The 24,828-nt window shown below is 35.6% G+C and overlaps 1 protein-coding gene across 1 annotated transcript; it reads right to left on the bottom strand.

Annotated features, from left to right (window-relative positions):
• Nucleotides 1–968: 968 nt before the first annotated feature.
• On the bottom strand, nucleotides 969–24,058 carry LOC113091914 (coagulation factor VIII-like). Its single transcript, XM_026257597.1, has 25 exons — nucleotides 23,855–24,058; nucleotides 19,945–20,042; nucleotides 19,738–19,860; nucleotides 18,990–19,202; nucleotides 18,699–18,872; nucleotides 17,973–18,197; nucleotides 17,124–17,376; nucleotides 16,871–17,054; nucleotides 16,325–16,412; nucleotides 15,518–15,735; nucleotides 14,585–14,735; nucleotides 14,254–14,463; nucleotides 11,970–13,062; nucleotides 10,565–10,730; nucleotides 9,640–9,882; nucleotides 8,864–9,092; nucleotides 8,069–8,251; nucleotides 6,277–6,393; nucleotides 6,133–6,204; nucleotides 5,541–5,626; nucleotides 4,822–4,983; nucleotides 3,882–4,026; nucleotides 2,824–2,972; nucleotides 2,238–2,420; nucleotides 969–1,770 (listed from the first exon to the last, which is right to left on the bottom strand). Exons 1-25 carry the CDS (start codon nucleotides 24,001–24,003, stop codon nucleotides 1,615–1,617), a joined length of 5,070 nt encoding a protein of 1,689 aa, XP_026113382.1. The 5' UTR covers nucleotides 24,004–24,058; the 3' UTR covers nucleotides 969–1,614.
• Between the last annotated feature and the right edge of the window lie 770 nt (nucleotides 24,059–24,828).

Raw genomic sequence — 24,828 nt, 5'->3', positions numbered from 1 at the left:
AGAAAATTCTAACTGACCCTCTGATGTCACATGGACTACTTTTATGGTGTTTTTCTTACCTTTCTGGACATGGACAGTAATCCGTACACACAGCTTCAGTGGAGGGACTGAGAGCTCTCGGACTAAATCTAAAATATCTTAAACTGTGTTCTGAAGATAAATGGAGGTCTTACAGGTTTGGAATGACATGAGGATGAGTCATTAATGACATAATTTTCATTTTTGGGTGAACTAACCCTTTAAACATGTTTCTGAAATGTATATATACATTACCACTGCTTCCCATACCTACCAGTGTTTTCCCAATTCATATTTTCTACTTGAACAGTACAAATTGGTGACTATAGCATGTACATTAATGATTGATTAAGCATTCTATTACAATTCAGTAATGTTTCATAATGAAAGTTAGCGATGTTGCTTCCAGTCGTGTGTTTGTTCCTCAGCAGCAGTTTGTCTTTGATGAGATAACAGGTGATACAATAGGTCACTGACTTCTTTCAGACTCAGGCCTTCATTTTCCCTCCAAGCTAAACACATCCCCAGAGCACTTCCTGTCAAACAGGAACTGATAGTACGCTCCATTTTTATCTCGGCAAGAACATGGTAATGTTATCGTATTCCTGTGGGCCTCTTCATCCCACCCTTTGCCTGCAAGTCTGTCTGTTTCTCTTGTTCATAGTCTCTCAGCATGCAGAACTGTGACTTGACCGCGAATAATAAACCGCATTTCATTCATCTGCATTTCACACATTTTATGGAGACTTTGTGTGTGTGTGAATAAATGTGCTCGTTTTGATGAAGAAGCAGATATTATAGTCATAAATAATAATAAGAATGCTGTATGCCAGGTATTGAATACAGATTTACTTACTTTTACTGGCAAAACACCAGAAGGGAAGAAAACAGTGTGAAAGAATAATATTTGTCAAAGAAACACAAAGCACACAGACGATGGGGAAATCAAGGAATTTTCATCGCCTTTTTATTTTCATAATTAACCATTAAATACCTGAAGAAACAAAAATAATCTCACTCCTGTTTCACAGTGCAAAATATAAAAGTACAGCATATGACGGATTCAGTAGTTATTCCAGACCAGAATATACAAACATCTAATAACCAAACAAACCATCTTTTTTTATTATGCAAGGGTACATTTACTAGAAAAATAGATATTGGTAATTTATTCCCAATAATACGAATAATAATGTCAAAAAAGTAGACAGTAAAATGAGCAGCGTACTGATCAGAACACTTATAACTTACAGACAACCAGACACAAAACACATGAATCATCATATCACACGAGGAAAACCTGTTCTAGCGATAAACCTATGTAGTGCTTATGTGGGCTCTGTTCAAAACCAAAGTGAGCTGCCTAACTAAACAGAGTTTTTAGGCATCATAAGCAGTCTCCCAGCTGTAAATCCATCCGACCGGCCTGGATAGTTGAATAACTTTTCAGATCAGTCACATACTATACGTGCTTACAGTTCAGTTATGATGCCAACGTATGGTTTGGAACAGAGCCGTGTGTTTTTGTAAAATTCTTTTAGAAAATGTAGTGGAAAACGATCTCTTTCAACCACAATGGATAGATTTTGATTTTTCTCAAAGTGTTTGTTGAGTGTCACAGCCTAAAAACTCCAGCCGCAGGGCAATATCGTTGACCCAGCCTTTCGGGTGAATCCGTATAAAGCGAGTGAACAGGGGAGGATCAAACATGTTCAGCGCCTCTTCATCATGCTCGCTGTTACCCTCAAAGATCTGCATCAGGATGAAAAAGAAACAAAACGGCATCCACATTAATGAGGAGAAACCCATCAAGAACATTTTTCTGCTACAATATGCTACTCACACTGATCCAGAATCAGACCAAGACGGTACAAAGCACAGTATTTCAGTTCAATTCACTGTATTTCTTTATACATTGTTTTCATGCCATTGTATGCAGTGACAATAAATGATCTTACTGTTACTCTTGAATTAATACTCTAATATAGGTGCTTCAATCTCTGCATTACAGTAATTTTCTTATTTTAGAAATACAAAAAATACACATTTACATTTTGTGGGGAAAAGTGCTTAATTATCAAGAAAATAATGGCACACTATAAAACAAAAAGTTCCAAAATGCATCAATATTTTTTATTTTGGAGTGAAATGCAACTTGGACTTTTTTCGTGAGGCAAAATCTGTTCTGTGACATTCAATACACACAAATAAAGCGGTACCTTTTCACTGTCTGTGCCCTGCTCCTTCACACTGGTCCATCTGTGGCCGTCACTGCTAATAGAGACGGTAAATTCTGTGACTGTCATTTTTTTTAGGCCGGTTCGGGCTCCCTGTGTGACCACGCCAGTCACTCTCTTCATAGAGAGAAAGTCCACCTGTAACCACTCATGAGGGTTATTAGTCTGCAGAACCAGAGAAGAGGAGGGAAGACAGAAAGAGACAAAATATAATGTGATCAGTCTGATAACCTCTTTACAGTGATGAACATTTAGAATGTGAAACAAACACCCATGTGCAGAATGAATGTGCATAAATCTACCAAAAAATGGCTTGCACTTTATGAAAAGGCATTAAGTTCGGGCTTAATTTTTTTCCAGAAATTGGATTTAGCATTGCATTGTGTTGTGTGAGGGAAATGTCTGTAAAATAATTTGATAATGTTGCAGGAAAAACTTTTCACACAGACAGACAGGATGGAGGAAACACTCTCACAATGGGCTTATAAAACACACGGTCTAGAGAGAAAATTCCCATTCACTCTCTCTAAGAACAACAGATCAGACAGACAGATGGGTGGACAGATACCTTGGGTCTCCATGCATTTGCTCGCCCCTTCAAGTGAAGTCTAGCGAGGTCGGGACTCCAGGACAGCAACCACTTGTTTAAGAAGGAGGAGGCGCTGATGCTGCTGCTGGGAATCATCATGCGCTCCATTCCCAACGGCACAGAACAGCCTGACAAACACACACTCAAACATCCTCATATCCATTTGAAGTAGTGTGATTTTACTACCACTGAGATACACATTTTTGTATTTATATTGTGACTTCGGTCTAATATACTATGTCAACTTATTCATGTATATCCACATTTATGTACCTATATCAAAGCCAAAGATCTAGTAATGGCTTTCAAGTGCAAAGATGCTATTTATTTATTTAGTTTTATTTTTTTACACATAATTCTTAAAGGAAAAATGTTTATGTAGTTCAGATTTGTTTATTTTTGTACACCAAGTTGAAATAAATGAAATTGAGAAATACTGCATGCCAAATATTAAGATAGATAAAATAAGTATATAAAATAAGCTAAATAAAATATGTATATTAATTAGATATAACACGTTTACTTTTCGTTTATCATTTATTTCAAATAAGGTTTTTCTTATGGTTTCAGTTTTTTAACTATTATAACTTTGATTTGAAGAACATATTAGGTCCTTGTTTTGGAGAAGTGTTTCTGAATGTGCAGAAACATGCATTATTCGGCTCTCTCAATTCAAAGAAACGTTTTGACTCTAACTTTTCTCTGATAATGAAACTTTGGACATTGCCATTGATGCATGAAAGGAGAAAAGGTGTTGTAAAGCAAGAGCGAGTAAACAAGGAACCGTTAGAAAGCCTTGAACTGGATCTTTCTGATTCTACAAGCATGATGACAAATGCTCATGAACTGACAAAAACATCGAAAGGTTTCATCTTTCCGTTTTTAAATCACCACATGCTGATGAAAATGGCATTAAAAGGCAAACAAGAGAAATATGCTTTGCAAAGACCTCCAGAGTCTTGTCATTTAAATAGTGTCTTTTCCTCCAGTTTTATTTGTTAGAAAGTGCTGTAATCAATCAGTGCATGTCTACTCACTATTAAGGTCACATCCCAGCAGCTCAATCCTCAGAGTGGGCTGCTTCTGAAAAGTCAGTGGGTGAATTCGGATGTAGCGACCCACAATGGGTGGAGAAAACAAGTTCTCCTTTACTCTGGAACCGTCCATGTTTCCACTGAAGGTCTGAAAACAATTAAACAAGAAAACCGATGTGAATAATACTGAAACTACGAAAGATACAAAAATAATCACATTCGTAATTAGGATAACACTTCTTTTGAAATCAAAGCAAATCCGTTTCAATGGGACAATAATTTGTAGGAGTTAGTTACATCGTGTGTTTCTAAAGTTTGCGCTGTTTAATGGGCAGATGATTTACGGCTGGCTGTAATTTTTATTTAAAAATTTCTAGAAGATTGAACAAGATGCTGTTAACAGATTTTTGTATATCTATATTTATGTAGGCCTATATGATGTTTCTCATTTAATATGCAAATACATTAGGCAATCTTAAATTATGTTACATATATAAGGACATGTCACAAAAACAATCTCCAGGTCACGTTTCACCCTCAAATCCAATGCAATGATTAAATAATAAATGGGGGGAAAAAAAATCGATTTTATTTTGCATGAAGAATATGAAGTCTATTAGTCTATTAAGATTTTGTGCATTGTAAGTTTTCATTATATTTCCATTCCATTCTAATTATTTTTTGCCGTTCATAATCATTTTATTTTTTACCTTTAGGCTTGATATTTTTTTTTGTGGAGTGAATTATAATTTCACCCTAAAGACACAGAAGTAAAGAGTGAGGTCATTATGGTAAAACTAAATAACTGAGAAATAAATATTTACTTATATTATACTATTATATTAGAACTTCACGGTGGAAAAAGTAAAAGGCTACAAAAAGCACACAGCATGGCCCCTTTAAATCAGTTATGTTTGGAGAAATTCAGATATTGGTAACTGACATAAGATGACTTGGTACTGTTTCCCTGGTAGGTAGTCCAGTTCTCCTGGTCGATGCTGTAACTAATGGTGTACAGGATGGTGAAATACTCGCTCAAACCCATCGAGGTCTTTGCACCCTGAGTCTGAATGCCATGAAGAAGCATGGGCCTTAACAGATCCACCTGAAACCACATACAGCAACAGAGAATAGATATGGAAAATTATCAGGTTCTGTTTTTACCAATGAATTTGTGCTTATTTACTACAGCAATTCATAGCAATGGAATAGCGAGTTGTGCTTTGCTAAAAATAACATTCGCATCAGAATTTTCAATTACTTTTCAGTGCTAAGATTAACTTTTCCAGGCCATGCCAGAAATCCCCTATCATATGAACCCTGCTCAAGTTGTTGTATATCCTGCACTTGTTCTCTCTCTCTAGCTTCCAGGCATTACTGAAGCAAAGGTTAAATCAAATATATTGCACAAACCTATTTATAGTTTTTAAAAGTATTTCCCACTTTGTCTTGCTGACAGTGAAAGTATAATTGCTTACTGTGGTGCAAAGAGTCACCATTGTCTGTGGCACGTTGTGAAATATGAGCCTAAGATAAATCATAATGTGTTATTTTTAACTATAAACATGAGTCATCACAGTCCATGACTGGGTAGCACAGTCAAAAAAGAAAGAAAGAAAAAAGAACAGCACGTTACAACTGCAAACAGAAGATTTCTTTTACCTGGAGCCAGGAGTTTGTGCCGATGCCCATCCAGGCATTAATAGAGCCAGATAACTCAAGTCTGGCTAAACCTGGCTTCCAGTTACCTGTAAGAGAAATCAGATTTCAACAATTCAATAAATGTAGAAATATTTTATTAAAAACACTTTATTTTGTGGCCCTAGTCAAAAAATCTTAAATCCTATTAATATCACATCTTTCAAGACAAATATAGTGGGACAGATTACAAATCCTCTGTACACATTTTTGAATTATGACTTTTGAATACATTTATTGTACTATTATCTTGTTTTTTTTTTTTTTTAATGTTTTTTGTTGCTCTTACCAGGGTCATTATAAAATATTATAGATAATTATATGAAATCAAATAATAATAATAAAAAAAAACTAAATTACCAATAGGTAAAAGAGTAAAAACAGAATCTAGAAATAAAATCTAAATGTTTTGCAATTGCAAATCAGCATATTATAATGATTTCTGACTGAAGCCTGAGTAATGGTGCTAAAACTAAAATTAAAAAAAGAATATACAAATAAAATATAATTCAACAAAATAGTAAATCAATGATACTTAAATAACCCTGTTTCTTACCATAGTGGTCAGAGGCTGTTATTTGTTTGTTGTCAATCCATCCCGACTGCATTCCTAAAGGCTGAATGCACCCTGTTAAACAAAATCAATCAGGTGTCCACTCACTATTAATGACGGCAGAAACTGATGAGCTGAAACTCTTACGTGGGCTGTAGACCATTAGCTTGGCCCTCATTCCTGCCATCTGATGTTCTCCGATAGTGCACTCTATTAACCAGGTGCCTACAATGGCTGGCCTCATCTCCACCGTCCCAAAAACTCCTGCCAAATGAGACAGAATTATTGATATACACTGCTGGCCAAAAGTATGATTTCAAAGAACTGTTTTCTATTGTAATGTGTTTTCAAATGTCATTTATTCCTCTGAATGTTAAAGCTGTATTTTCAGCTTCCTTACTCCAGTCTTCAGTGTCACATGATCCTTCAGAAATCAGTCTAATATGCTGATTTGCTGCTCAAGAAACGGGTACACAGCCATTTAGGCAGTTTGGGTTAAGTAAGATTTAAAAACAAAAACAAACTTTTATTCAGCAAAGATGCATTAAATTGATCAAAAGTGAAAGACATCTATCCACCTTTTAAATTATGGGAGGCACTTCCTGTTTGAGGAAGATCCACTCAAAAAGACTCAAACAAAAAAATTCAGATCATAAGGTTGCACTCAAATAATCCTTATCCATCCTTATCCATTTCTCTTCGTGTTCTAATTTCAGAAGTCAGGAGAATAACATAATGTTTGGTGTTTTAATGGGACATGGTGTAATAACTATATCTTTGGCAAGAGCTCTGTTGCAGTATGCTGGATTATTTTCTTCCTGAGTATTTAACTGTAACTGTTTGAATAAAGACAGTGAATACTGCAAATTTGTGCTCTGCTGTCCCGTTTTAAAGCTGTGGTAGGTAACTTTTGACGCTCTAGCAGTTAATAAACAGAACTGCTTGCATCTTGCGGAAGAACATCGTAGCCGGATCTACTTCTCTCTGTTTATGTCTATGAAGAATCACAAAGGTACTGGGTTACTCCGCCGCGGTATCCCCGAAGCAATCTAAAATAGTCCGAATATAAACACTTATTATAGGTGTACCCTAGTGATTCAGGACAAGCTAAAAACACGGTTTGGAAAATGGATTCATGGTGTACTCGCTTATTATGTTCATTTTTCTACATTTTGAACACAAACAAAGTTACGGACCGCAGCTCTGATTGGTTGTTTCTTACCGGGAGCGGATGAATTTCTGCAAATGGCAATAGGACCACTGGGAGGAGCCAGAGGAGCTTGATTTTTTCACAGATTATCTGTCTCATATTCTACTGTCAAGACATAATGACAGGTTTAATAAATATGTACAAAATATATTTTTACAAAAGTTACCTACTGCAGCTTTAAGTTAGAATATATTCCATGAATAATGCACTGGAAAGCATGAAGAATCTCTTGTTTTTCTCCCCAAATTCAAACAACTCCCAGAATTTGTGCAAAGCAATAGGAAAAAGGTGGATAATTTTACAGATCATTTCTGTTTTAAATAAATCCTGTTCTTGTAAAGTTTCTGTTCATCCAAAAATCCAGTAATTCCAAAATATATTACAATAAAAACTATGATATGATATCTGAAGGATCATGTGACACTACTGAGGGGACATGATGCTGAAAATCCAGCTTTGATCACAGGAATTAATTACATTTAACAATATTCAAATAGAAAATTGTTATTTTAAAATGTAATATTTTTCAGTATTATTTGATCAAATAAATAGAGCCTCGGTGAGCAGAAGAAAAATCTTCCAAAAATATTTAAACAACTTATGAACTGTACTGTAGGAATATGCTGTAAGATTGCAGACAGACTGCCTGAGCTCCATTTAATGAACTGTGATTTGTAAATCTAACATACTAAACGACATGTAAGGTGCCTGGTGATGGATTTGGTTTACCAGGATAGAGATTGAAAACTCCCATGCGGTGTTCCTGAGATTTTCTGACTCCGAATGGCAGTCCGTGGAAGTGTACGGAGTGAAACTCTCCTTGACTTCCAACATTGAAGAGGTGCCAGCGGGCCGTCCGGTACTGTTCAACTATCAGGCCAGGAAGCGTCTCTGACACGTAGCCATTGATAGCTACAAGTACCAATAAAACACAACACAATAATTACAGCTATTATTACATTTCTTAATATTTCTCCTAATAAGCCGAGGTTATAGGTTCAATTCCCACGGAATGTGTGAACTAAGAAAATGTATACCTTGGGTTCACTGTAAGTTGCTTTGTATAAAATCATCTACCAAAGGCATAAATACGCATCAACCTGAGTCAGTGAATTTCCAAATGTTTATATTTAGAAAAACTGTTTGTCTGGAACATTGGCAGTGTGTTAAATCCATTCAGCATGTTACATTATATGTCTTGTTTCTTGTAAGTGTTTGTGTGTGTGATTTAACCACTAAAATTCCATAACAAGCATAAACACACATGTCCATTCTGTGTTTTTAGCATTGTCAAAGAAACAAATCATACTGAGACAGAGAACAGAAACAGATCAGGGGGTGCGTTTCCCAAAAGCATAGTTGCTAACAGCAACTTTGTTGGTTGCAATACAATTTCCCATTGCCAACCAACTAAGTTGCTAACAGGTTAGCAACTATGCTTTTGGGAAATGCACCCCTGACTGGTTGTTTCATAAGAGATCTCCAACACGAATGCAGAGTTAATCATAAATTATGAAAATGTACCTGCAAACTTGTTGCTCATCTCAAACCACGGGTCGTCTACTGTGGCCTGGCAAGGAGGGGTGCAAAACTTCCTGATGTTGTAGTCCAGGTACCAGCTCTTTTTTTCATCAAAGGTGGTGAAGAGAAGGAAGAAATCTGTCACGTCAGGCTGAAGTAAGACACGTGGACGAAGGGTACCAGGACGACATATCAGCACCGGGCCGATTAGACCAGAGTTTATGTCCTTCTCCTGGTGGACGCAAGAGGAATATAGAAGTTATTATTGAAGTTTACATTTGTGTGTTTGGCAGACGCTTTTATCCAAAGCGACTTGGATTGCATTTCAGCTAAACATTTGATCATTTCATCCATTATTTGGTTTTTTTTTTTTTTGTGTCATATTTGATCAGGCTTTTATGGCTCATCTGTCTCATATGTAGTGAGAATATGGAGCTCATACGCTCATATTGATTTTTCTAAAAAAAAAAAAAATGTGATGCATGGATAATCCAGTATATCTTCAAAACATTTCTAACAATATAAAAGTTATACTTAAGTTTACTTTATAAAAAAAAACAAAAACATTTTTTGTTTTTACAATTATATTACTAAAAAGTATAAACTATTTATCATTTGTATTGTAGATTGAGTGCCTCGTTTTTCAGCAAAGTTTTGATCAAAGTTTGAAAGTTTAGAGGCCTTAGAAATGTGTGTATCAAATATGATACAGGAGACTTTATAGAGTTACAAACAACATGAAAATGTAATTGTGATTTGCATGTTGCACACTGAATTACCATGTTGACGTTGGAGTAGTAAGCCCCAGCCTTGCAGTCAAACTCTGAAGCTGAGGGACCTTGTCGTCTGGAGACTCTCCAGTTGTAAACCCTCTCCTCCCCTGGAGGAACTGGATCACCTGGTACTTCCTCGGCCTTGGCGCCTTCTGGGCCCGTTCCAGGGATAAAACTCCCCTGCATCTTATCGTACACCCCATGCAAGTGGAAAGAGTACGGTCTGGATGCCAGGTTCTTGAAAACCACCTTGTGGGAAAAGAAATGCAAGAAATTAGTGTGTGCAATGACAAAGGTGCAACCATTTTAAGAAATAAACTAGAGAAGCAGAGAATGGCAAAGAGAGTGAGAGAAGAGGTTTTGTGTTTAGTTTTTTGCAGTGCATTGGTTTAAGGTTGTGCAGTGGTTAGGTGTTGGGTGAAAAGGTGTTACTTCAAGGAAGTTGTCATGGTTTCTGTGGTTCAAATGGAGTTTGGCTGCTCATCTGAACAGAGAGGAGCAGTGAGAGTGAAGGGTCTGGAAAGTGACTTCGTGCCTTGTTTTAAAGGAACAGCATGGCAGTGCTCTTTCAGTGACGATAACTAACATACACTTTTAGGAGTCAATTGTTGTAGGGATGATTGGAGGTCACACTAGTGAAATTTCCTCAAAGTTTAATGGGCAATTTTCTGTTGTCAATAATGTACCAATATATGAAGTACAGCTTTTCATACAAGTTCACTTTCATACCAAGCAGCGTTGTGATGGTCAGCACAGAAATTTCACATGACCAATTTGAACCTTTTGTAAAATCAGTGTAATCTTTCACCCTCAATTGAAATTCTGTTGAAATGACTGGGTTTTGCAGATAAAAATGTGCCCGAATAACAGTAAATGTGATGATGTAAATGTGAAAATGAAATTAAGAGAACCTATAAATGAAGAAACTTACAGTAAGAACATCATTACTTTCGGCCTTCAACACAGGACCCATAATGCCGAGGTGCTCGTCCAGTTCTCCTCGTTTGACTGGATGTTTGAAATCTCTGTCCTGATAGGCTCTGAATACTACTTTTTTGTAGGCTGGGAAATATTTTCTCATTCCCCTCCGCATCTCCCTGTGGACACATGAAAATTTAGTGCAAGTTCAATTGGCCAAACTGTTAAGGCTGGTTTTAGGCTTAATTTGAAAAGCAATAAAATCAATATCTAAAACAGCATTGCATTGTGACATTATTTATATGACAAATAAGGATTGTTTTTGTGCTCCTCTAAATAGATATTATTCAATCACAGCGCCAAAAAACTAGATTTGTAACATTTATATATATATATATATATATATATATATATATATATATATATATATATATATTATTTCATGTTATGTTTGTGTGATTCTCCCAAAATATAAATTCTTGAGAATTGTTTGCTAAAATGACCAAAAATGTGGTTGTGACATTATTTTTATGATGAGGATTATAAGAAATTTTTGCTCTACAACTAACTATATACAACCAACTAAATGGATCTGATTCAATTTGACAACAACAAAAATTTGATTTTATACAATATCTTATATTATTTTGGAATCGTCCACTAAAATTGCCTAAAATATACAATATATATATATATATATATATATATATATATATATATATATATATATATATATATATATATATATATATATATATATATATATATATACTGTATAGTTTAAATGCAGCTTCACAGTAATAAACAGGAAAATAAAGTTGCAGAATTCATCAATTATGAAAAATTATATTTTTTTGCTGTGAAGCAGCTCTAGAGAAGATAGTAGTGTCAATTTCAGTTCAGTATAGTTCACTGTGTGCATCAATTATGAAACAAATTCAGTTAAACTATGAGCTGTTTTTTAAATAACATTATAATTGGTTTTTAGATTTTTACTTATTTTAAGTTTTATTATTATTATTTTAAATACACTACTGGTCCAACGTTTGGAACAATTCATATTTTATAAAGTTTTTGAAGATCTTTTTGAAGTCTTTTATTCTCACTACAGCTGTATTTATTTGATCATAAATACAGTAAAACATTCATATTGTGAAATTTTATAAAAATGTTTTAAGTATTATATTAACTTTTGACCCGGCAGTGTAATTTTAGGTATTTTTTATTCATTTTTATTTGAGGTTTAGTTATTTTAGTAGTTCAACTCAAACTAAATAAGTACTATAACAAATAATATAATAATATTTATAGAAAATAACTTAAATAATTGTATTATATTGTGTTTTATTTCAGGTCATGCTTATTTCACTAAAATTGCCTAAAATGTGGTTGTGGCACATCAGAAAGCTTATTTTAACCTTGGTTTGACGAGCTGAGCTGGTTTATTGATCCCATAATCCCACATGATTTCCTCTGCTGCGATGTAGTAGCTTCTGAACCTTGATTCTGTGGACCTAATACCGACATTATCTTCAACGTGATGATCCAAACCGAAAACACTCCCATCATCGCCATAATCGTCATAGTCACTTGCCAGTGATTTCCTGCCGTGGGTCTGGTTTTCTGATGAATTTGACACTGGCTCCAAAACCAGTTCCAGATTTGGTTGGAACCTCTTTGGATCTTTGTAGTTATAGCTATGAAGATTCAGACTTTCCTCCATCTTGTCCTGCTTTGGACCAGAACTTCCAGATTCTTCCAGAACCTCGTTGTTGCTCAGAACTTTTGCATCCACTTTATTTACTTTGTCTTTGCTGACGCTGCAAAGCTCCCTTCGATTTCTCGATTTGTCAGACCTGTCCTCCGTAGAGCCATTTAGATGTTGCTTAGTTGACAGGTTTTTATCTTTAAAAAGGAATTTTCGTAATAGGTCATTTGTTCGATGTGTTTTATTGTGTTCAACTTCATTCAATTGTATGCTTTTAATGTTTAATTTTTGATGTTCTCCTGTTAATTCCTTGTTTTCTGTCGCATTTAATAGGACTGTAGGGTCAATCTCATTTGCCACTGATCTGAAAGACTCAGATTCATAATGAGACCTTTTCTGACGTTCCACTGAATTTCCGCCTGTCTCCCCATCCAGTTGATCCAAAATATCCTGTGGAATACCGCCCTGTGATAAGGCATCCAGATCATTTTCCTGCTTTACGGGAATATATCTTATCTCACACACACGGTTTCTGTTTTGTGTCTCATTGTCTGAGCTTGTGTTTACTCGCCCAATCGCAGAGTCCGTCACAGTTCTGTTTCGGCACACACGAATGGCGATAGTGCGGTGCTTATCCATTGTGCCTCGTGGAATCGGGAAGTCCTGTTCAGTGAAATCGAATTCTTCATCGTAGTCTTCGCTGTCCACCAGGGGAAGGACTCTTTCACAGTTAACAACTGTGTAACGAACACTCATGCCTCGCTGTTTCAGAGACGGATCAAATGCGCTGACCTCCCATTCACCTACAAAGTTCAAACAGCAAACATGTGAACATAATATTAAAACACGTTCCCGATATAGTACCGAATGATTCTTGTATTTGTCTTCATAATATTTCACTAATAACTTGCTCCACCCCAAACAAAATTCTGTTTCAAAATATACAATATACTGTAGATATACTGTATAGTTTCAATGCGTCTCCACATTAATAAACAGGAAAATAAAGTTGCAGAATTCATCAATTACTGTATGAAAACTTTTATTTTTTTGCTGTGAAGCAGCTCTAGAGAAGATAGTAGTGTCAATTTCAGTTCAGTATAGTTCACTTTGTGAATCAATTATGAAACAAATTCAGTTCAGCTATAAGCTGTTTTTTAAATAACATTATAATTGGTATTTTATAATTTTATTTATTTTAAGTTTTATTATTATTATTTTAAATACACTACTGGTCCAACGTTTGGAACAATTCATATTTTATAAAGTTTTTGAAGATCTTTTTAAAGTCTTTTATTCTCACTACAGCTGTGTTTATTTGATCATAAATACAGTTAAACATTCATATTGTGAAATTTTATAAAAAATGTTTTAAGTATTATATTAACTTTTGACCCGGCAGTGTATATTTAGGTATTTTTTCTTCATTTTTATTTGAGTTTTAGTTATTTTAGTAGTTCAGCTCAAACTAAATAAGTACTATAACAAATAATATAATAATATTTATAGAAAATAACTTAAATAATTCTATTATATTTTGTTTTATTTCAGGTCATGCTTATTTCATGTTTTTAAGTTGCCCCATTATTGCCTTTCATGCAGTGTGTAATGTAGCTGTATGTGAATGTAAATGATCTGCAAAGTTGTAAAGCTGAAAGTGCACAATAAATAAAGTTATCATCTCCCAAAATTAAGAGTCGACTCTGAACAGCCTAATCAATCATAACAGACTGGGCCATTTGACCAATCAGAGCAGAGCAGGCTCACAGAAAGGAGGGGTTTAGAGAGACTGGATCTTTGAATTGCTATAAAATGAATCATCTGAGAATCGCTGGAAAATGAGGTGATATTAAATGCATAATTTGAGAAAATGAAAGTGTTTCTTGACCTTGCATGCATGTAAACCTATTGTTGGAGACTCCCAAAACAATATTAGGAACTGTAAAAAGGATGGCATAATAGGGGCACTTAATGGTTTTACATTTAACATTTACCTAGCATCTCCACTTCAGTGGTCACTGTGTCTCCAGTCATCGGGAAGAGCGTGAGGACAGTGCCATATGTTTTATCCCTCTCAAACATATTTCCCGTGAAGTAGACTGACAGGAAGTTGTTTTGTATGCCAATATTCGCCACGTGCCAGAGTATGACATCACCAACACACATCCTGAATTGTAGGTGGTTGAACATGAACCCGTTAACAGCTGAAACAGACGGACAAAAAAAAAGGGATTTAACTCCAGTTTTCATATAATAATACAAACACCCAAAGCAACCCCAGATTATCCATTAATTTATATCTAGAGGTTAAAAGTTCACACCCACTGTGCATGACATTTGAATTGTAGAAATCTGGATCGTTGCGGTCAATCTTAGTTGGATCTTCACTGTTTTTTTTCACGTTCTCCTCAAAGTACCAGCTTCTGTTTTCATCAAACACAGTGAACAGGAGCTTCTTCTCATTATCTGAAGTTAACTGTGAAAACATATTATTATTAAAAATAATGAATTCATCCATTCATCCATCCATACATCCATCAGATAAACAAACATAGGCTCAATGGAAAATAAAAAAATAAAAAAAATAAAAAATAAAATAAAAGAAACTGCAGTTTCAAGCGGAAATGAACTTTAGTGGCAGGAAAACACAAACAAGTTTTATTCTTTTTCATGCAAATTATGATTATATGGCAGATTAAGTGCTAACAAAGGCTTATTTTCACATGGTTCCTTGTACAATAGTATGTTATGATCTCAAACAATTCACCATAAACTACTACAATTTCATGTGTGCATCACATAAAGAGCTCTACTGTCTACTGTAGTAAACTGGCTTGTTAGCGCAGCCGGTACAGCACTGCATTTGTGATGAGAAGCGCTCAAGTACAACTCCCGTTAAATCAAGAAAAAAGAGCTCAAAGAAATAAAGAAGCAAGCTAAAGTGACACTATTTAGCAAATGTGTTTTAATCTCACTTTTGCTTTTATTAACACTGTCGATTATGTAACTGGAGAGGTTTAGAGTAGGTGGTATGTTATTTTAAAACTAGAACTGTTATGATATGTACAACAACCAGTGTAATAAAACATCATGTTCATCTGTTTTGGATGAAACTTTTAGCACTATTTACTAGACATTTCACTTTGAATGTGCCACGAAAGGTGCGAGAAGCAACGTAACGTCATTTTTGCTACATGCATTTTTTTTTCCCAGTCAGTCTAAGTTGAGATAAACAGATCTACGTCAGTCTCTTCTCACCACTTTGCCTCTTTTGTCCAGAGATTGGGATTTGCAGATGATTAGGGGTCCGACCAGCCCAGACGCCACGTCCCGAACGGGATCCACCGTACTCTGGTATAAGCGCGTAAGGCATCGTGGGTCGGCTTCCATGGGTCCATCGTCTGCTGTCAGTTTCCAGAGGTACGTCATTATCTCACCTGGGGGAACGGCCAAAGAACGGAGGTCCACCTGTTTGTCTTCAACCCAGAAAGAAAGAAAAGTAAGTTCAACCCATTAAAAGTGCTTTTTCATCCAGTTTACTAGAATAACTTGACATCTGACATTAGCATTAATAGCATTAACTAAAACTAAAATCATTAAAAAAAAACATTTTTGTTAGTAAAATAACAACAAACTTCTTTTATTTGAGCTATTTGTGAAGACAACATTCCCATTTTTGTTTCATTTACCTTGAAGTACTAAAATAACTCAAATGGAAGTAAAATGTCTAAACAGTATACTAACAAATATGATAACATTTCTAATAAGTGCTACATTCATCGTGTTGTGTCTTTGTTACGCTAACTAATGTTAACTTGTGGGAACTTATTGTATTGTCACTTATATTGTGTATAATGACACTAAACTGCATAATTGACTGTTGTCTCAGGCAAATAGTTTGACAATTATACATTTAGCACATGCTTTTATTCAAAGATTTCCTGCATACTGTAGCTGTGCTTCTACTGTGTGTGTGTGTATAATATAAAATAAATATATAAAATAAACTTTTCCCTTACACGTGAATGTGAAAGAAAAAAAAACATGAAAAGCAATGCTTCGTACCCTTGTTTGTGTTCTTCAAAGGCAGAACGCTGGTCAGGCCATTTGGATATATGTTGAATGGTCGACTGGCCATGTTTTTAAAAAAAATCTGATGAAGATATACAAAAGAGTGAATTTGAGAAAAAAAAAATTCACAGCAAATTTAATCGTCTCAGTTTAACACTTTAAAGTGAAAAATAGTATATATTTTTTAAATGTGTCTGATTGATCTTATTGTGAACAATTCATCCATGCACCTTTAGTGCGAACTACATTTTTTTTTTTTTTTTGATAATCTCACTGAGATGTCACTGCTCTCATTTCATTGCGTAAATAAAAATCTAAAGGAAGTGTGAATTATCTTGTCCAGAATTATCTTGTTAAAGAACTCATCTGATTGGAAGATAATTCGTGAATAACAACAGACAATTCTCTTAGAAAGCTATCAGATGACTTAGGAATATAGCATTACATTAATACATTAAGAAATACATTTATACAGGTAAACATAAGGATAAATAAATGTTTTTTTTGTTTTGTTTTTCTGTTTAAATCTCTATTCCCTACCTGAAATTTGTCTCCCACTTCCCCTCTGAGCTCTGGGCCCATCAGCATTTTGCCAGTGGTTTTCTTCACAGCAAAGGTCTTGTCAGTATACTCAACGAAAGCCACTTTCTTATAAACGCCACCTAAGTGCTGAGGACCTTTTCTGAACCACTCAGATTCTGCTACTGCTGATGATGATGAAGGCCTGAAGCGTGAAAATCAACGTTAGTTTCAGTCGGTTTCACACCATTCTTCTCAGGACATCAGGACGTACCGGTCGGTGCTTTGAGACGAATAGTCCCAGTCCTTCTCCTCTGCAGCGATGTAGTGAACCCACACTTTAGGTCTTCCCTTGGCACTCGATCGAAGCACTGACACAGGGCCTCCTTGCTTGAACACAATGGAAAACATGTTGTCTTCCTCCTCCTCCTCCTCGTTCCCAGTATGTATGACATTTCGTTTGTCTGGGATCGGGGCCAGCACAGGATCAGGGCAGTTATCCACAGTGAAGAACGCATTCATCCCAGCTGGGGAAGAGAGATAAATCGAACATTAGAGAAACATCAATGATTTACACACAGTTCTAAAGCAAACTCCTTGCAAATTCATCGAGACCATCAAAGTGCAAAGTACATATTTCTCAGGTCATCTTGGCCTAAATCTTTCCCCTTATTAAACAAACAATTTATTGTGCAAGAAAAAGCCTGCACGATCGCAAGCTAATCAAACTGTGTCATTGCAAATTTTGCTTCACTTTTACTTAAAACATCCAATTTAAAAAAGATATAACATGCATAAAAAGATGCAACATAAAGCCACAATTTTTAGCATTAATCAAGTCATGCAGAAGTCATTCTAATATAATGGTTTGCATATTATTATCAATGTTGAAAAAAGTTGTGCTGCTTTTGATTTGTGATTCTTTGATGAATAGAAGAGCATTTATTTAAAACAGAACTCTTTTTATAACATTATAAATATCTTAACTGACACTTCTGATCAATTTAATGCATCCTTACTGATTAAAAGTATTCATAAATCTTACTTACAAAGTACTGATGGAGGGTTATTATTATGATAGTACAAATATGAAACCTTTAACATTGTATGAGCAGAGTCTTGCCTGTCTGATGAGAGTGGATCTTGCAAGAGATCAGAAACTTTCCAGGAGCGGACGGCTTCATCAGGGCTGTAGTGAAGGTCATGGGCGTCATGTCTACAGTTACCCGCTTATGGTCGAACACCTTTAGGGTGTGTCCTTCAAACTGGATGCTGTGGATCTCTGGGGTTGACCCAAGACCAATAAGATGCCAGGACACCACTGGGCTCTTCTGGCACACCGTGAGTCCTAATGAAATAATAATTACAGAATATGAAGGTTTGAGAATTACAGCATGTACAATACAACATAGTACAGGGTTAAATCTTATAGACCTATATTGAACATGTCTACCCAAGTGCAAAAAAAAAGAGTTTGAAATAGTTTTAAATGTTTTTTTTTTTAACAGAAGTCTCACCAAGGCTGCAATTTATCAACAAAAAAAAAACTTAAATTTTCAAACATATTCAAATAAAAATATATATTTTAAATTAGAATAATATTTCATAATATTACTGTTTTTTACTGTATTTTTTATTCAATAGACGTAGCCTTAGTGAGCAGAAGAGACTTCCTAAAATCTTAATTATAAGCCAAACTTTTGGTAATATATATTTATATTTTTCATAGAAAAAAATTAATTTATTTTTTACTTTAATATACTTTTTGCATTAAATGTATTATAACTGTAAAGAGAAAAATCTCATGCATTTCTCAGGCGCTGCTCAGGTGTGGTGAGGCTGATTGCACCTGGTAATGTTGAGTTGATATATCCATTGATGGTGTGGTACTGGGTTGGACTGGATGTTTTCTTCAGTTTATCTGCTCGGCCCACTTGCTGGTACCAACTTTTACTCTCATCAAAGACAGCAAGAAGCAGAATGAACTCCGGAGCCTTCCGCTGTCTCTCCTCGGTCAGAGCCTCTGAGAGAGGAACATTTTAAAGGACATATTTACCCGCATTCTCATTTAGTACAAAGTGTCAGTGATATTTGACTTAATATATTTGACAAATCCCAACGAGAAGCAACAGAGTCACACCTGTCTTACAGATCAGGAGAGCCCCGACGAGCCCGCTGTTGAAATCTCGGACGATGTCCACCTGTGATGAGTAGATGTAGGTGAGACAGTCTGGATCTGATGTGGTTGGCCCGGAACTGGGGGAAATGTCCCACACGTACTTGTAGTAACCACCAGGAGGCACTGCATCATCCGCTCGCTCCTGAGGAGAACTAGAGTCCTCGTACCCTGCGCCTGCAGTAAACAAAAAAAACAGAAGGATGTTGAGGTTTATCTTTACACAATCTTCAAACCCAGCAGAATATTGCTGCATGTCACAGGTTATTGCTTTTGTTTTGCTGGGCAAGCCCGAACTTACTATATGTTGAGTTTATACGGGAAATCACATGTATTTTACACAGTCTGGAATTTATCAGTATCTCCAGTGTTTCAAATCAGAATTCAAAACAATTCATATAATGATGTTCATTTTATAAACAACTTGTTTAATGCGGTAAAAGTCAGACAATCTAGAATTAAATTATCTACATTCCAATCGGGGTTTTTATTGCAGCAATAAAACATTTAAATTAGCAATTGTAAAAAAAAAAAAAAAAAACATTTTAATAATATAAAGAATCTTATTTCACTATAAAGAACCTTCTGTGGAATGGAGAGATCACATGGATGTTAAAGGTTCTTCATGGAACCACGAATGCAATAAAGTTTATTTTTAAGAGTAAATAGAATTTCAAAGAGATGAATGCAAATTCCATTCTGGCAGATTTACCTTCCGATTGTTTCCAGTATGGAATGCCGATGGGAGAAATACTGAAAAATTGTGATGCAAAGTTTTTGAAGTGCACCACAACCCTGTCGTTCACCACTGTTCTGATAGTCGGGCCTTGAATACCTGAAACAGATCATTAAACATTCTGTTCATTTAGTTTTTTTTTTTTTTCTTCTAAGAAACAGAAATGTATACGTTTATACTGACCAGCCCATGGAGGTTTGGACTTTGGTGTTGTAAAAGTGGAATCAGTGTATTCTGTATATACAGCCTTGATATATTTCTGGACACCAGATGCAAATTTCCTGTAAGGAATTATTATGCAGTTACTAAACATTTTTACAATACAAACCAATGCAAAATAATACAGTGCAACTTTCTTAATTCATTATAGTTAGCAATTCATTGCTAAATGTTTAAAGGAATAGTTCACTCAAAAATGAATGGCTGCTAAAAAACTACTCATCCTCAGGTCATCCAAGATGTAGATACATTTGTTTCTTCATGGGAATAGATTTGGAGAAATGTAGCATTAAATCACTTGCTCAATGGATCCTCTGTAGTGAATGCATGGGTGCCATCAGAATTAGAGTCCAAACAGCTGATAAAAACATCACAGTGATCCACAAGTAATCCACAAGTCTTTGATCTTTTAAGCTGTTTAATGCCACTCACCGGGTGCTGCATGCATCAGCCCAAAAGAAATTTAAAAAAGGTGAACAAAGGCCTTCTGTAGCAAATCGATGTGTGTGTGTGTGTGTGTGTGTGTTTAATATCTATATTTAAAACATAATAATCACTTTAATCTAGCTTGCGCTCACAGTTGTAAACAGAAGCAGTTCTGTGCGGATGACGTTTGGAGGACGGCTATGTGCATGCACCGCTCAGAAGTGATGCACGTGGAAGCACAGTGGACAGATCAAAACAAAATAACAGTCACTAGAAAACAAGGATTTGTAAAGAGGAATGTCGGAGGATTTCGATATAAGACAAGAGGAGACTGGCTTTCCTAAAGTAAGGAAACTTTGCTTCCTTTGCTCATGTTAATAAACGTTGGTTTTCAAGAGTCTTACTGGCGCATGTGCAACGCTGACCCCATATGTCATCAGCCCAGAGCCGCTTCTGTGTACAACTGGCTGTGTGAGACACTTTTTTTTAAGGATGGGCACATTTTATTTAAAGGGGGGGTGAAATGCTATTTCATGCATACTGAGTTTTTTACACTGTTAAAGAGTTGGATTCCCATGCTAAACATGGACAAAGTTTCAAAAATTAAGTTGTACGTTTAAAGGAGTATTTTTGTTCCAAAAAACCTCTTCCGGTTTGTCACAAGTTTCAGAAAGTTTTTTTCGAGTATGGCTCTGTGTGACGTTAGATGGAGCGGAATTTCCTTATATGGGTCCTGAGGGCGCGCTCTTCTGCCGGAAGAGTGTGCGCTCCAGTATAGCAGAGCACTGAGAGAGGCTGAGCACAGCCTGATCAGAGCGAGAGCGTCGCGAAAAGTCACAAAAGAAGTGTGTTTTTGGTTGCCAGGGCAAGACAACCCTGCACAGATTACCAAAAGAGAAACAGCATTAAGGGACCAGTGGATGGAGTTTATTTTTACAGAGCATCAACGGAGTTGTGCAAGTGTTTTTGTTTGTTCCCTGCATTTCGGATTGCACATCGTTTATTTCTTAAGGATAATGCAGTCCCAACGGAAAAGGGTCACGATCGTGTGTTGGAACCGCCCTTGTCAAAAAATCCTATTGGAATTTCACTTTGTCCTATTGGATCCTACTTGATTCTTAGAATCCTATTGGACATTCTGATTGATATTAATGGAATTTCACTTTGTCCTATTGGATCTTACTGGACTCTTAGAATGCTATTGGACATTCTGATTGATTTTAATGGAATTTCACTTTGTCCTATTGGATCTTACTGGACTCTTAGAATCCTATTGGACATTCTGATTGATTTTAATGGAATTTCAGTTTGTCCTGTAGGATTTTATTTGATGTTTAGAATCTTATTGGACATTGTGTTTAATTGAATGGGATTTAATTTTTTCATGTGATCTTCTATTGATTTGTATTGGACATTGTGATTTTTTAATGGAAATTCACTTTGTCCTGTAGGATCTTATTTGATTCTGTTAATTACTTTTTAAGAGTAACTTTACTTTTTTAGATTAGCACTGTGTGTGTGTGTGTGTGTGTGTACTTGTAACCCATAAAAATGCAGCCTACATATACACAAATATATATGTAAAAAAAAATCATAATACAGTAAGGCAAATATTTTAAATGATATAATATCTGAATAAGTTCAAATGTATTACATTTGACTAAGAATTCATAGAAACACAAACATCTATAATGGTTTTTGCGTGAAGCTTCCCCTTTAAGAAATCTGAATGCGCGTGACACTGTAGCGTGCATAATTTGAACGGTAACGGTCAGGCAAGGAAGCTGAGAAATTGAGTGATTAACGTTGTTTTACTTGTTAAAAGTTTATTGAAAGACACGTAAAAGGAAGAAATAATGATACTTATCTGAGCTGCATCCCAAACGAACCATTTTCACCCAACTGGATCCCATTAAAATCCTATAGGAATGATCCTACAGGATATTTATGTCTTGTCCTACAAGACTAATCCTGTCAGAATCCTGTAGGAACGGTTCCAAAATATGATAGAAAATCCAATTAGAATCCTGTACAGTTTTCTTACTGGAATCCTTTAGGATTTTTTGACAAGGGCGCATGCGGTGAGTAAAACTGCTTCAAATATCTCTGTGTTGTTAACTTAGCTATCAGCCCGTAAGCACATCAAGTAAACAACATGCGATGTTGTCATCAAACTGCACTTTCCACATGTACAGCTTAAAAAAAAAAAAAAAATACGACATAAAGTGGAACTTAGTCATTTTCCAAAACCGCTAAGCAAATATATACAGTTTCAGTATATACCACATAGCATACCGCCTTTGCTGATGCTGCTCTTGTTAAATTTCAGCCTCTGGATCTGTGTCACAGCTTCCACATGCTCTCAACTCAAAAGCCTACTGGCGCTCGTGATTCTTTAGCTCCGCCCACACGTCACGCCTCTAGGCGCTCGTGTTTTTCCGGGAAAAATCGGTACAGACTATCTTTCTCTTTTAAATATAATAAAAATAAAGACTTTTTGGAGTTATGAAGGATGCAGTACTACTCTATAGGTACTCAAGATTAACAGGATATTGAGTGAAAACGAGCATTTCACCCCCCCTTTAACTTCTTTTGGACTGATGCATGCAACACCTGCTGAGTGCCATGAAACACCTTGAAAGAGCAAAGACCATTTTTAATATAACTCCAACTGGATTCGTCTTAAAGAATGAAGTCAAATACACCTAGGAAGACTTGCGGGTGAGTAATGATAGATTTGTTTCTTACAAACACACAGCTTTTCACTTAACAAGATGTTAACTGGAGTTATGTGGATTACTGGTGGTTTACTGTGATGTTTTTATCAGCTGTTTGGACTCTCACGGCTACATGAATGCTACATTTCCCTACATTTCCCCAAGTCTGTCCCCGTAAAGAAACAAACTGAGGGTGAGTAGGCTACATTTTCAGCAAATTTTCATTTTTAGCTGAACTTTTCCTCTAATAATTAAACCAGGCATTGCATTTTTTTTTAAATAGTACTTGTAGTACTTACAGAATGTTTTGTCTTATGAAATAGTATACATGGTTGCAACAGATATGCATATTCAGCAAATGATCTGCTGCGGTTTCACACTAATGAGCTTGAACTGTTATCACATTCAGTTCTGAAAGCACCAAATCAAAGCGTGTTTGTTCTGACCGCCTGTAATTCATGGACTGAAAATCACTACGAGAATATATGAAATATAAATAATAGTCAGGCTTCTGATCACTAAAACAATCAATCAAGCTATGAATGACACTGACCGTATCTAACTGCAGGATCTCCTGGTGATAAAACACCATTGTTCGAACACTGTGGTGTTTTGAGAACACTATTACAACATTTCATAGACTATGTATAATAAATGACATAAAGTTGTATAATAAATCTTTGTTCGTAGCAATAATTTGAAAGCATGTGCATAATAATAAAAATGCCCACCTCTGGTTTGCAGTAGGATCTGCTGTGTCTGTAAACACATATTCCCACTTAGTTTCCACTGCTGCGATGAAGAACTCCAAAGTCTTCGCCAGGACACAGGAAGACTTCAGACACAATGTGAATGAGAGGAGAAAAAGCACAACCTTCATCACTGGAGCACGAGATAATGCTGACTGAATGTGATGCTGAGATGCTGTCAGGACATATTTAACTGCACAGGAAAAGATTTCAAGGAGGAGCCAGAAAGAAAGCAGAACAGAGAGATAATTCATGATGCTCATGAGTAACGAGTATGAGTGTTTGAGTATGAGTAAGAAAGAAAGGATGGAAAGGAAAGGAAAGGTTTGCTGTGTGCACTATTTGTGCAAATTTCTACAGTATTTTTCTTTCTTTCTTGAAAACCAGATTTTTTTATCAATAGTAACCGTCTTCAACATTTACATTTAATGTTTAATCACATGAACACAATGTGATTGTGAAAACAGTATACACAATGAAAACAATTTACCATATAAATGGATTAAAGGGAGGGAATGTTTTCCTGGAACTCCAACATAGACAATAGTGTATACATATATATATATATATATATATATATATATATATACAAAAGCTTCTTTCACATTTTGAAAGGTATCATCACCTAAATGTAACTTTTTATTTAACTATTTAGATGTTTTCCTTTTAAACGCCTTCGACTTTGCATGAATGTGCTAAATTACAAGGTGTTTGTAAGCGAAAAAAGACAACACACAAACAAAACAAATATCTGACCAATATACATATAAACATTCAACATATTTGTGAATAATAGTATAAAGTGATAGTTTGTAAGCAAATCACTTATATTTTTTACTTTACACATAGGCTATTCACGAACTCCTTAAAGAACCCAGGCGGCTTGTTTAATTATTAAATGGTTAATAACTTTTCACATATCCATAAAATACACTATTGTTCCCGTGCTATTTAGT

This window comes from Carassius auratus, unplaced genomic scaffold (genome assembly GCF_003368295.1).
Source record: "Carassius auratus strain Wakin unplaced genomic scaffold, ASM336829v1 scaf_tig00214358, whole genome shotgun sequence".
NCBI classification, from domain to species: Eukaryota; Metazoa; Chordata; class Actinopteri; order Cypriniformes; family Cyprinidae; genus Carassius; species Carassius auratus.
The sequence above is the reverse complement of the archived record's forward strand: the minus strand, read 5'-3'. Positions and strand labels throughout refer to the sequence as shown.